This window comes from Barbus barbus (assembly GCF_936440315.1).
Source record: "Barbus barbus genome assembly, chromosome: 39".
Classification (NCBI taxonomy): domain Eukaryota; kingdom Metazoa; phylum Chordata; class Actinopteri; order Cypriniformes; family Cyprinidae; genus Barbus; species Barbus barbus.
Window position 1 is genome coordinate 6,649,638 of NC_136717.1, and position 12,279 is coordinate 6,661,916.

General features: G+C 42.1%; 1 protein-coding gene across 5 annotated transcripts in view; it reads left to right on the forward strand.

Annotated features, from left to right (window-relative positions):
* Positions 1-12,279, forward strand: part of LOC306858849 (NACHT, LRR and PYD domains-containing protein 12-like) — a 70,657-nt gene that overhangs the window by 15,975 nt on the left and 42,403 nt on the right. For all 5 annotated transcript variants that reach the window (XR_013783240.1, XM_079399612.1, XM_079399610.1 and 2 more), the window contains one exon: positions 2,337-2,510. Coding sequence is in view for 4 of the 5 variants with exons in the window: in XM_079399612.1 (XP_079255738.1) it covers positions 2,337-2,510 (174 nt within the window). In the remaining variant the exon portion in view is untranslated. The remainder of the gene's footprint in view (positions 1-2,336; positions 2,511-12,279) is intronic.

The following is a 12,279-nucleotide window of genomic DNA, read 5'->3' on the forward strand; positions in this document are numbered from 1 at the left end:
AGCTGTGTCAGTTTATTCTGAAGGGTGTCCGTGATGATGGTGTTAAAAGCGGAGCTGAAGTCCGCAAAGAGGATCCTCACATAAGTCCGTGGTCTGACCAGATGCTGCAGGATGAAGTGCAGTCCCATATTGACTGCATCATCCACAGACCTGTTTGCTCTGTAGGCAAACTGCAGGGGGTCCAGTAAGGGTCCAGTGATGTCCTTAAGATAAGCCAAAACCAGTCTTTCAAATGATTTCATGGCCAAAGACGTTAGAGCCACAGGTCTGTAGTCATTAAGTCCAGTAATTTTGGGATTCTTTGGGATGGGGATGATGGTGGAGCGTTTGAAGCATGAGGGGACTTCGCACAGCTCCAGTGATCTGTTGAAGATCTGTGTGAAGGGTTTTTTTAGGCTTTCCTTCTTTTGTTCTTTCTGAAGAATTGGCGCACCTTGTCTTCGCTGATCTGAATTGTAGGTGTGGGGGAGAGGGGGGTTGCTGCAGGTGTGAATGGTTGTGTAAAGAGGTGTTCAGAACGGGTGTGGGGTGATTTTTCAAACCTGAAATAAAACTCATTCAGGTCGTCTGCTAGTTGTTGATTCTCCAGAGTGCTGGGGGATGGTGTCTTGTATTTGGTGATATCTTTCGTTCCTTTCCACACTGAAGCAGAATCACTGGAAGAGAATTTGTTCCTTAGCTTGTCAGAATAATTCCTCTTTGCCACTGATCTCCTTTTCCAGTGTGTATTTGGCCTGTTTGTACAAGACTTTATCCCCCTTTCTGTAAGCATCTTCTTTGGCCTGACGGAGCTGTCAGTTTTGCAGTGAACCATGGTTTGTCATTGTTGTAGGTTAAATGAGTCCTAGAAGGAATGCACATATCCTCACAGAAACTGATATATGAAGTTACAGTCTCTGTGAGCTCGTCCAGATCGGTGGTAGCAGCTTCAAAAACAGTCCAATCAGTGAGAGAGAAACAGGCTTGTAAATCCCGCTCTGTTTCATTAGTCTTCCATCTTTTAACAGTTCTTAATACAGGTTTTGCAGATTTAAGTTTCTGCCTGTAGATCGGAATAAGATGAACCAAACAGTGATCAGAGAGTCCTAAAGCTGCTCGTGGGACAGAGTGATATGCCTCCTTTATTGTTGTGTAACAGGGATCCAATATATTACTGTCTCTGGTGGGACATGTGATATGCTGTCTGTATTTTAGGCTTTCCTGTAGCTCAAATAGTAGAGCATGGCACTAGCAACGCCAAGGTCATGGGATCGATTCCCAGGGAAAGCAAGAGCTGATAAAATGTTAAAACTGTAACTTGAATGCAATGTAAGTCGCTTTGGATAAAAGTGTCTGCTAAATACATATATGTAAATGTATTTTGGCAGTTCGCAGGAGAGATTTGCTTTATTAAAATCCCTGAGAATGATTAAAACAGAGTCCGGGTGTTTTTGTTCTGTGTCTGTGATCTGATCAGCGAGTTTCTGTAAAGCTGAGCTCACGTGCGCTTGCAGTGGAATGTAGACACTCAGAGAATGAATGAGCAGAACTCCCGTGGCGAATAGAACGGCTTGCAGTTAATGAAGAGCGCGAGAGATCAGAAGGAGTTCGTCCGTTTTGTTGGGTAGAGAGTGGAGATTCGCCAGATGGATTCTAGGCAAGGGTATTCAAAATCCGCGCTGAAATGCGCGTCTTGAAGCGATTGACCAGAGCTACGACACCGCCAACTACAATGTCCAACAAAACATCCGAATAGTCAAAATCCGGTAAAAGATTTTGTTGTGTGTTCTGCCGAATGTTCAGGAGGTCATCCCTGGTAAAACTGATTGTATTTGAGAAACAAAAAACAGGAAAAACAGTACAAACACTGAAAAGCAAAGCACAGTAGCTGCCATCTGCGGCGCCATCTTATTTAGCACTAGTTTGTTCTCTTGCATATCCATAAAAAAACGTTTAAAATAGTTCTCAGAAAAATAATTTAGAATAGAGTTGATCTCATTCATTTCCACTGGCAAAATAATATTTCAATTGGTTTTAAAAATTCAAATAAAATTAAATTCATGCAGTTTTACCGATTGGTTATAAATGAGGCCGCTGGTCTCTTGCTGTATGCCAAATAAAGATGTGAGTTAAGTTTGTTTCATGAGTGAGTGGTTAAGTTCATTGCCAAAGGACATTTGGCCAATTTTCTTGGTTCTAATGGCTTCAGGTTCATGCATAACCTGTGATGTAAGTGGTGGGTAACACTTTTAATAGCAAAGACTATGGATATCAAATATGTTATCAAAAAACAGAATGCCCAGAACATAGATAACATGACCATAACCCCATCCTTCTCCTGTCACCCTCTGTTATAGACTTGCTGGATGTCGCCTATCTGATTGCCACTGTGAACATTTGTCATCAGCTATACAGTCTCCAAATTCCCGTCTGTGTGAGTTGGACCTGAGTAACAATGTCCTGCAGAATTCTGGAGTGAAGCTACTCTGTGATGGACTGGAGAATTCATACTGTCAACTAAACACACTGAGGTTTGACTTTCACATTTACCCTGCTCGAATATGTGTGTGAACTTAACTGCAATGATTATACACTATTTTGCCAAAAGTATTGGGTCACCCCCTTCTAATGAACATTTTTGACTACTTTAGTAATTTCTATGAGTACAAATCCTTATGTTTAAGCATATAATGATATTCTAGGGAATTGTGTGCTTCTAATTTTATAGCAACAGTTTGGCCAGGACCCTTTTCTATTCTAACATGACAGTGCCTCTGTGTATAAGGCACGGTTCAAAAAGACATGATTGATTCAGTCAGTGTGGAAGAACTTGACTGGTCTGCAGAAAGCCAAGTCCTGATCCCAGCTGAACACCTTTGGTGTGACACCTTTGGCAGACCTTGAGCCAAAAACTCATCACCAAATACCAATGACTTGTACATAAGGGTACTGTCATTTTAGACACGTCCAAAACTGTTGCAACAGAGATAGAAATAAAATTTTTAAATACATGAATTATGTTTCCATCTTTGTTGCCACAGTTTTGTTAGTGCCTTTTTCTGTTCTAAAGAAGGAGGTGTCCCAACATTTTTGTCCTTATAGTGTCTATAGAAGTCACTGGTGTTTGGTGATGAGTTTTTGGCTCAAGGTCTGCATATAAAGTCACACCAGAGGTGTTCAGCTGGGATCAGGACTTGGCTTTCTGCAGACCAGTCAAGTTCTTCCACACTGACTGAATCAATCATGTCTTTTTGAACCGTGCCTTATACACAGAAGCACTGTCATGTTAGAATAGAAAAGGATCCTGTCCAAACTGTTGCTATAAAATTAGAACCACACTATCACAAATAAAAAGAGGTTTGAGTAAAATTTCAAGCCCAGGTAAAAGTCAGTGCAAATGGATTTTTTATACTCTGCTCATTTTGGTGCTATGGTCAGTTAAGGCAGGCATAGTAAGAGGAGAGGGAGAGCTGGATCTAATCACAGCCATGTAATTTATCCATTATTTATCCAACAAAACAAAGAAAACAAATCAATACAGGAACAAACCTGGATGCATGAGAATATGTAGCAGTGAAAGAGAACAGCAAAAATACTGGACAAGGAACTCATTGGCATTTAAAGACAAGATTACGAATAACTAAACCAGGCACAGTTGAACATAATCAATTAACCATGAGTAACCATAGAAACTAGAAATCTAAGCAAAGGAAATAGGAACTAACACTGGCAAAACAATGAATCAAATGTGGCATTTGGTCATTGAAAAGGGGTTGGAGCGATTAATATAGTTAATTAACTTTTTTTTCTTAGTTTTGCGCCAATGATTGCCTTTTCAAACTTTGCTGATTAAATGTATCCATTAAGATGACAAATTTAAATTCTAAGCAACTGTTGTAAGAACAAGCTACAAACGCTCCACCCACACACGGTAGTAGTTGGGTCTTTTTCTGTTTATGGACAAATGACATCAAACTAATGAATGACTGATGAATTTCCTGTGAAATCTGACCCGACTGATGTATTTCCTGTGAAATCTGACCCGACACCTCAAATTAGTCATTATTATAAGCTTATTGTTTTGAATCAAAGTAGGGAGACTGAATAATGAATGTGGTGTGTACTTGCTCAATTAACTATTTCTCCATTTTTAAACAAAAATGTTACATATTGCAACTTAAACATAACTTTAAACCATCAAACATCCACCTTTCAGTTACTACCTATGTGATTACATATTTGATTGTTTTTTTTTGTTTATTAATTAATTATTTTCTTTTTTTAATGAAAAATAATAGCAAGGCTCTGGCTCAATAATCACTGCATTCCTGACCTAGGCCAGACCCACAGTCACCCCTCACGAAACATTAAATATAATTAATAGAAATATGAGCAAAATAATTAAATAGAAATTAGTACATATTAATAATGATTATCAATAAATGAGGATGAGAAAAGATTAGAATAGAAAAAAAAAATCTAAATCTACAGTTAAAAAACTATTTAAAAATAAGCCGCACGATTTGACACATTCATGGGTCTATGACAAATGGTACAGGGTGAGTTATGTGTTAAAGTTAGTACAGAATCTATAATAACTAGATATGTGCATTTTTTTGGAAGAAAATGTAAAATGGTGCTTGCCATTGTAAAACTCTGCACTAAACCCACCCCTGTGTATCTATGTTGGTCTGATCCAGTGATATGGCCCATTCTATTTACTATATGGTTACTACTGTGCACTAAATTGTTGCTAAGGTGTGGCTAGACAGCTTCCATTGTGATAATTAAAGACTAGCCAGTTAAAAGAGCCCACCCCCATGCTTTGTTCCCTCTAATTTTTTTTCTTGCAGAGCAAAACTATTTCTTTATTGGACGGACATTTTGGTCACCTGAGCAAAAACATTCTTTATACCAGACCTGTACAGCGCACACACATTTAACTTTAATGTGCTATTTATATTTGATTTGACCCTTGATGTAACTAAATGATGTACATTTTAGGTTACCTGAGAAAACACTTTAATACACTGCAGTTCAAAAGTTTGGGCTTAGTAAATTTCTCTTATGCTCATCAACACTGTATCTATTTGAAATATAATTCCAATTTAAAATAAAAGTTTTCTATTTTAATATAAGCAAAGCTGAATTTTCAGCATCATTACTCCAGTCTTCAGTGTCACATGATCCTTCAGAAATCATTCTAATATGCTGATTTATAATCAATGTAATATTTTTTTTTGGAACTGTGATAATTTTTCAGGATTCTTTGATAAATAAAAAGTTTAAAAGAAGAGTGTTTATTCAAAATAGAAATTTTGGGGTCAGTAAATTAGATTTTTTTTAAAGAAATTAATAATTTATTCAGCAAGGATGTGTTAAATGGATAAAAGGTGATAGTAAAGACTTATATTGTTAGAAAAGGTTTTTATTTTGAATAAATGCTGTTCTTTTTAACTTTGTATTCATCAAAGAATCAAAGAAAAAACTATCACAGGTTCCAAAAACAATTAGGCCCTAGCAGCACAACGGTTTAATAAATCAGTACATTAGAATAAATCCTCTGATTTCTGGAGGATCATATGACACTGAAGACTGCAGTAAAGATGCTGAAAATTCAGCACTGCGTCACAGGAATAAATTGTATTTTAAAGTATATTAAAACAGGAAACTAATATTAGAAATTGCAATGATATTTCACAATATTACTGTTTTTCTTCTGTATTTTGATCAAATAAATACAGCCTTGATGAGCATAAGAGAGTCCATTAAAAAACAAGGTCAATTATTTATTAGGTTTATGATATTGGCCTAACAACATAATATAATATCAAAACAAACTGAAGCATTCAAACTGATAGAACAGAATAGAAAACAAACTGTAAGCTAAATATTTTAAAATAACTTGAACGTGAATTCTTATAGCCATCTAAACAACACTATGAAGCACAATAAACCTGTCTGACTGTAAATGTCTCTGAGTTTTGTTACCGTTCAGTGCCCATCTGCGATTTCCGCCACTTAATCAAGCAACTATTCTTTAAAACATGGTTTTATTTCACATGTCACTGCGTTTGTGTTGGCTCTCGTGTTGAGCTATTTCGTCCGCAACCATTAAAGTATTTGGTTTCTACAACAACTCATTTGGCACACATTCTCTTTCTATGAAACCTGTAAACCTATTCACCGGTTCTAACTCTATAGCGATACTAGCTCTATAGTGGTTTGCCCGAGTATCTTTCTCTTTTAAAATAATTCAATCAAATGGCTTCCCAACTAATTTTTTGCATGTGTGCGGCACATTATTTCTCTGCACGGCCGTGGCAGAAGAAGTGCGCGGCCGTGCATGCGCAGCTTAAAGGGAATATTGCCCCCATAGTCTCCATGTTTTTCTGGTTCAGAGACATAGTCAGTTCAATTTATTATATGGTTGCTAGGGTGGTCGCATCTAGGGTAAGTAGGTTGGTTACATCTGGCGTAAAACCAACACAGGATTTCATAAAAAGAATATCAGTCATATCAACTGTCAGACATGGTGGTGGTAGTGTGATGGTCTGGGGCTGCATGAATTCTGCACTCTATCAGAAAATCCTGAAGGAGAATGTCCAGCCGTCAGTTTGTGACCTCAAGCTCAAGCACACATGGGTTATGCAGCAGGACAATGATCCAAAACTCACCAGCAAGTCCACTTCTGAATGGCTCAAGAAAAACAAAATTAAGGTTTTGGAGTGGCCAAGTCAAGGTCCAGGCTTAAATCCAATTGAGATGCTGTGGCCTGACCTCAAAATTCATCCACAGCGATGTCAAAGACTCATTGCCAGTTATTGCAACGCTTGATTGCAGTTGTTGCTGTCAAGGGTGGCACAACCAGTTATTAGATTTAGGGGGCAATTACTTTTTTCACGTAGGGCCAGGCAGGTTAGGACAGCTTTTTTTCCCTTAATAAATTAAATCATTATTTCAAAACTGCATTTTGTATTTACTCAGGTTATTTTTGTGTAATATTAAAATTAGTTTGATGACCTAAATCTTTTAAGTGTGACAAATGTGGGGAAAAAATCCCCCACAAAGGTGGCAAAAACCTTTTCACGGCACTGTGTATAGGATACCCAGAACAAAGCTGCATTAGCTTCTATGTATTCAGCAAGCACTCTGTGAAACATTGATTGTCTTTTTTGTCATTGTTTGTCCTGTAGGGCATAAAGGCAAACATTTTTTACTATTATGTTTTAATGTTTAACTATACATTTTACTATAATGGCAAAAAAGCAGTTTAGATCATGTCTGTGATCTGTGTGTGGCCTGTTTGGGAGAGGAGCATGCACTTCCAAGGGGATTGACTGCACACATTGTAATCAACTGCTGCTGAGAACACTCTGGCCCTCTTCACAGAGAATGGTCAGATCCGTGCCCTTTGTGATTTGGATCCTGTGTCTGCCAAGGCAGCATGGTGACTCAAATTAATGGAGGTCACAAATGGAGATAGCAGACAAGCTGTAGAAGTGTCCATCCCTCTCTCAGCTCTCACCTGCTGGTTCCAGTGCTTTTACTTGAGATCCGGAAGCCCACTCTCAGGTTTCTTTGTCAGTGTTTGCTTTATCCAGCTCTTAGGAGTTAGATGTTGTCATGATACGTGCAGAGAAATGAAGCGAGAACTCAAGTGCAGGGAAATGGTGGTTTAATTATAAAAGAAACAAAACCGAAACATAAATTACCCCGAGGGGGAAAACAGAGCATGGCAGAAACAAGAAACAAGAATCAGGAAACACACACGACTGACCGTACACAACATGTAACAACGTGGCCGAACAGAACTGCAAACACCAGGAACATAAATAGGGACACAAATGAGCAGGAACAGGTGAATTCACTAAACCAATAACGAGATAACAAGAGGGCGGAGTTAGACAATCAACCGGGGAACACATGGAACAATCACAACACAAACCCATGTGCTCAGACAAGACAGTGACATCTGGTGGCCAACCAGGACACACCCACAGGATACGTGACACTACCCCCCAACAAAGGAGCAGCTCCCAGATGCTCCACCTGCAACACTAAGAACACACAAAAACATGAAAAATGAAAATACAAAATGTCAAGAAGGGAGGTGGGCAAGAGACAGATCAGGGGGAGGGATGGTGGGCCAGGCCCGTGCAGAGGCAGGGGGCCCGCAGACCAAGGCCGAGCAGGAGACCAGGACGGATCCGGAGGGACGGACCAGGGGGTTTCCGGCCCAACAGGAACCCCAGCGCACGGCCAGGGTGGGGCCGGAGGGACAAGCCAGGCAGTGACTTTAAGAACGGCCTCTGTGGCCGTGACAGGGCAGACAGTCAGTTCAGAAACGGCCTCTGTGGCCGTGACAGGGCAGGCAGTGAGCTCAGGAACGGTCTCTGTGGCCGTGACAGGGCAGACAGTGAGTTCAGGAACGGTCTCTGGCAGGGTAAGGAGCTCGAGTGGAGCCTGCAGGGCGAGAAGTTCGGGTAGAGCCGGCAAGGCGAGGAGCTCGGGTGGCGCAGGCAGGGCAAGGCGCTCGGGTGGCGCCGGCAGGGCAAGGAGTCTGGGTGGCGCCGGCAGGGCAAGTAGTCTGGGTGGCGCCGGCAGGGCAAGGCGCTTGGGTGGCGCCGGCAGGCCAAGAAGTCTGGATGGCGCCGGCAGGGCGAGGCGCTTGGGTGGCGCCGGCAGGGCGAGGCGCTTGGGTGGCGCCGGCAGGGCGAGGCGCTTGGATGGCGCCGGCAGGGCGAGGCGCTTGGGTGGCTCTGGCACGAGCTCCTGGGTAGCCTCCTGGCCTTGTGGGATGGAAAAGGCCTTCCTCCGCCTCTTCCTCCGTCTCCGGGAGCGGGGTGCCGCTGCGGCATCCTCGGCCACCACTAGGGGATTGAGAGCGGGCACGGCCGCCTCGGGAGCGCTGTGAGCGGGCACGGCCGCCTCGGGAGCGCTGTGAGCGGGCACGGCCGCCTCGGGAGCGCTGTGAGCGGGCACGGCCGCCTCGGGAGCGCTGTGAGCGGGCACGGCCGCCTCGGGGGCGCTGTGAGCGGGCACGGCCGCCTCGGGGGCGCTGTGAGCGGGCACGGCCGCCTCGGGGGCGCTGTGAGCGGGCACCGCCGCCTCGGGGGCGCTGTGAGCGGGCACCGCCGCCTCGGGGGCGCTGTGAGCGGGCACCGCCGCCTCGGGGGCGCTGTGAGCGGGCACGGCCGCCTCGGGAGCGCTGTGAGCGGGCACGGCCGCCTCGGGAGCGCTGTGAGCGGGCACCGCCGCCTCGGGAGCGCTGTGAGCGGGCACCGCCGCTTGGAGATGCGCCGAAAACTCCACAAACTCCCCAAAAGTCAAGCGGTCCAGCCCCCTCATCCACTCCTCATCGAGGGGCTCCTCCAGGGCCAGGTTAAAAAAGTCTTTGAGAGCCGCATCGTTGTAGCCCAAACCCTCTGCTGCCTCACAGAACGTCAGGGCAAATCTCCTAACGTCAGTGCCCCTCTGACGGAGGGATCGCAGCGTCCTGACCTTGAGGATCCGTGTGTAGCGAGGGTTCCTCATGTTAGCGGCTGGAGGATGGTGTGGATCCATTCCCCGCTGAGTTCTCAGTGTCGGCCACGTTCTGTCATGATACGTGCAGAGAAATGAAGCGAGAACTCAAGTGCAGGGAAATGGTGGTTTAATTATAAAAGAAACAAAACCGAAACATAAATTACCCCGAGGGGGAAAACAGAGCATGGCAGAAACAAGAAACAAGAATCAGGAAACACACACGACTGACCGTACACAACATGTAACAACGTGGCCGAACAGAACTGCAAACACCAGGAACATAAATAGGGACACAAATGAGCAGGAACAGGTGAATTCACTAAACCAATAACGAGATAACAAGAGGGCGGAGTTAGACAATCAACCGGGGAACACATGGAACAATCACAACACAAACCCATGTGCTCAGACAAGACAGTGACATCTGGTGGCCAACCAGGACACACCCACAGGATACGTGACAGATGTTGTCAGCATCAAGGCAGGGAAGTCTGAGGGTTTGCCACCTATCTCCCCTGCTTATGAGCTGATGGAGGGTATCTTATATAGCATCTGTAGTACATTGTCATGTGTCACGGGGTGACATACTGTAGCACCAATCAGGATTGGAATTGTTGCAAACATACTTGAGATGCAATCAGGCTGAACATTTCCTCAAAGCATTGTTACTGGATGGTCAGTCTTGTTCCCTTTTCAGTGAACCATTGTTACAGTCATAACCTGAGACAGTTTCTGTTGTTGTAGCATGGTAGTTTAAAGAGAAACGTGTGGTTTAAAAAGATCAGTTGAAGCTCTGGGGTAAACTTGGTGCACATGTACTAATTTAAAGTCTCTTTCAATCTCCTTCGCCAATGATGGAAAACTGTTCTCTCTGTTTTGGGGCACATAGTTTGGAATGTGGTAATGTGCAAGGACAGTTTGGTGTGTATTGCTTCTAATTTGGTTCTTAAAATACCCTCAGATCTCATCATTGTGATCACCATATTGTCCTCCCTGCCGATTTAATTATTCATTTAGAGATGATGGTGAAAGGTAGAGTTTCCGACTGTGTGCCATTAACCCTTATGTTATGTTGGGGACGTTTTCGCCCACTATGGGGAGCTGTTGAGTCTTAATTTGGCCACAACTTTCTCTGTGTTTCAGCAAATAGAATGATTTTTGGTGACAAATCTTTTTTTGACACATATTTTAGGAAAATGCTTTGAAAATTTTCAAAAACTCAACAATACACTGTGGGCAAATTCACTACCCTTTTGTTATGTTCGGGATGAAAACATCCACTAAATTAAACTGCTGTAAAAATGTATCAGATAAATATTTCTTTCAATTTTTTTTGCATAAATCTATTAATCAACCTCAGTCCTGATCAAAACTACTAAATGTTTTAAAAAAATCCAGGATTTTTACTCTTTAATTGTCAAGTTCATAAATGATGTCACTGATTTTGGGGGGAAAAAACACGCAAAATGACTTATTTTCAATATAAAAAGTGATTGTGGACTGGATATTTTTTACCTTTTATCACAGTCTTGGACATGTCAAAGATTAGTAACAACATTGACTTTGATGCATTGTTAGTTTTTGTGTAGCATCAGATTTAAATTTTTCTCCCTCATTTACTGTTCGTGGCTGTTTTTGCCCCATTGACATCCATTATAACGAGATTTTTTGATTGCAAAGCCATGACACCATATAATCATGCATTCTTGATTGTTGGTGGTTTTCCCTGTTGGGAAGAGGTAAAATTTGTAATTTTTACTGTTGATCACCAGGTAGCACCATTAACCGTTTAGATAGGCCTGTGCAAAAAAGCTTAGTTTCTGGCTTGTATATGAAGTTATATGGAGTATAACAGCATATTATAGTGTGTGTGTGTGTGTGTGTGTGTGAGAGAGACCTTTGCGCACTGGATGTTTGATGCAGTGGATGTTTTCATCCCGAACATAACAAAAGGGTAGTGAATTTGAACAATATACAACGGTTAACAAACGCCAAATGAAAAAATATCCAGATGTGGTGAACAACACATTCCAGGCCTAGTTTTATGGTGGGGTACCTCTCTGACCACAACAGTGGACAAAGGTTTGCTACAATTTGATTTGATCTTGGTGGACTAACACAAACAAACTCCCCAGCGCCACCAATTAAATGCTTGGGCAGTAAAAGATCAAAAAGTTCTGAGCCTTTTTTTGAGATCAGATCAGAGAATAGATCACCAAGGTTCTGAGCCAAGTTTTGAGTCTCCTGCTTGGATGGTAGGAAGCAATAACAGATATAACAATGATTCTACTCAGTTTTTTGATTACTCTTGTTTATCTTTTGTTGATACATTTTTTTAAATTACACTTGGGTCTTCCTTGTATAGATAATACAGCAGGAGCCTCTACAAGTTATCCCACCAAATCCCTACCAATATTTTGGATTAATCAGTTGACCAATTCCCTCCAGTTTGCATGCATTCTAAATGATTGAACAGAACCATGTAGGGAGTGTTCTCATACTGCCATGCCTTGACCAAAGCCCCAAACTTAGAGCTTAAATTAAATTAATATTACAAAAAAACGCCACGCAGGTAATATTATTGAGTAAAAAAAACTAAAACTACAACAAAAACTGCAATCACATATACTCTGTTAGATACACTGGGTGGTATGAACATGGTAGGATTACATTTTATAAATACTTTATTTTATATACATAAATGAGTAGAAGAAGATGTATTATACCGTGAGGTGTCTCTGTAAAGTAAAATGCAGATACACCACATATACA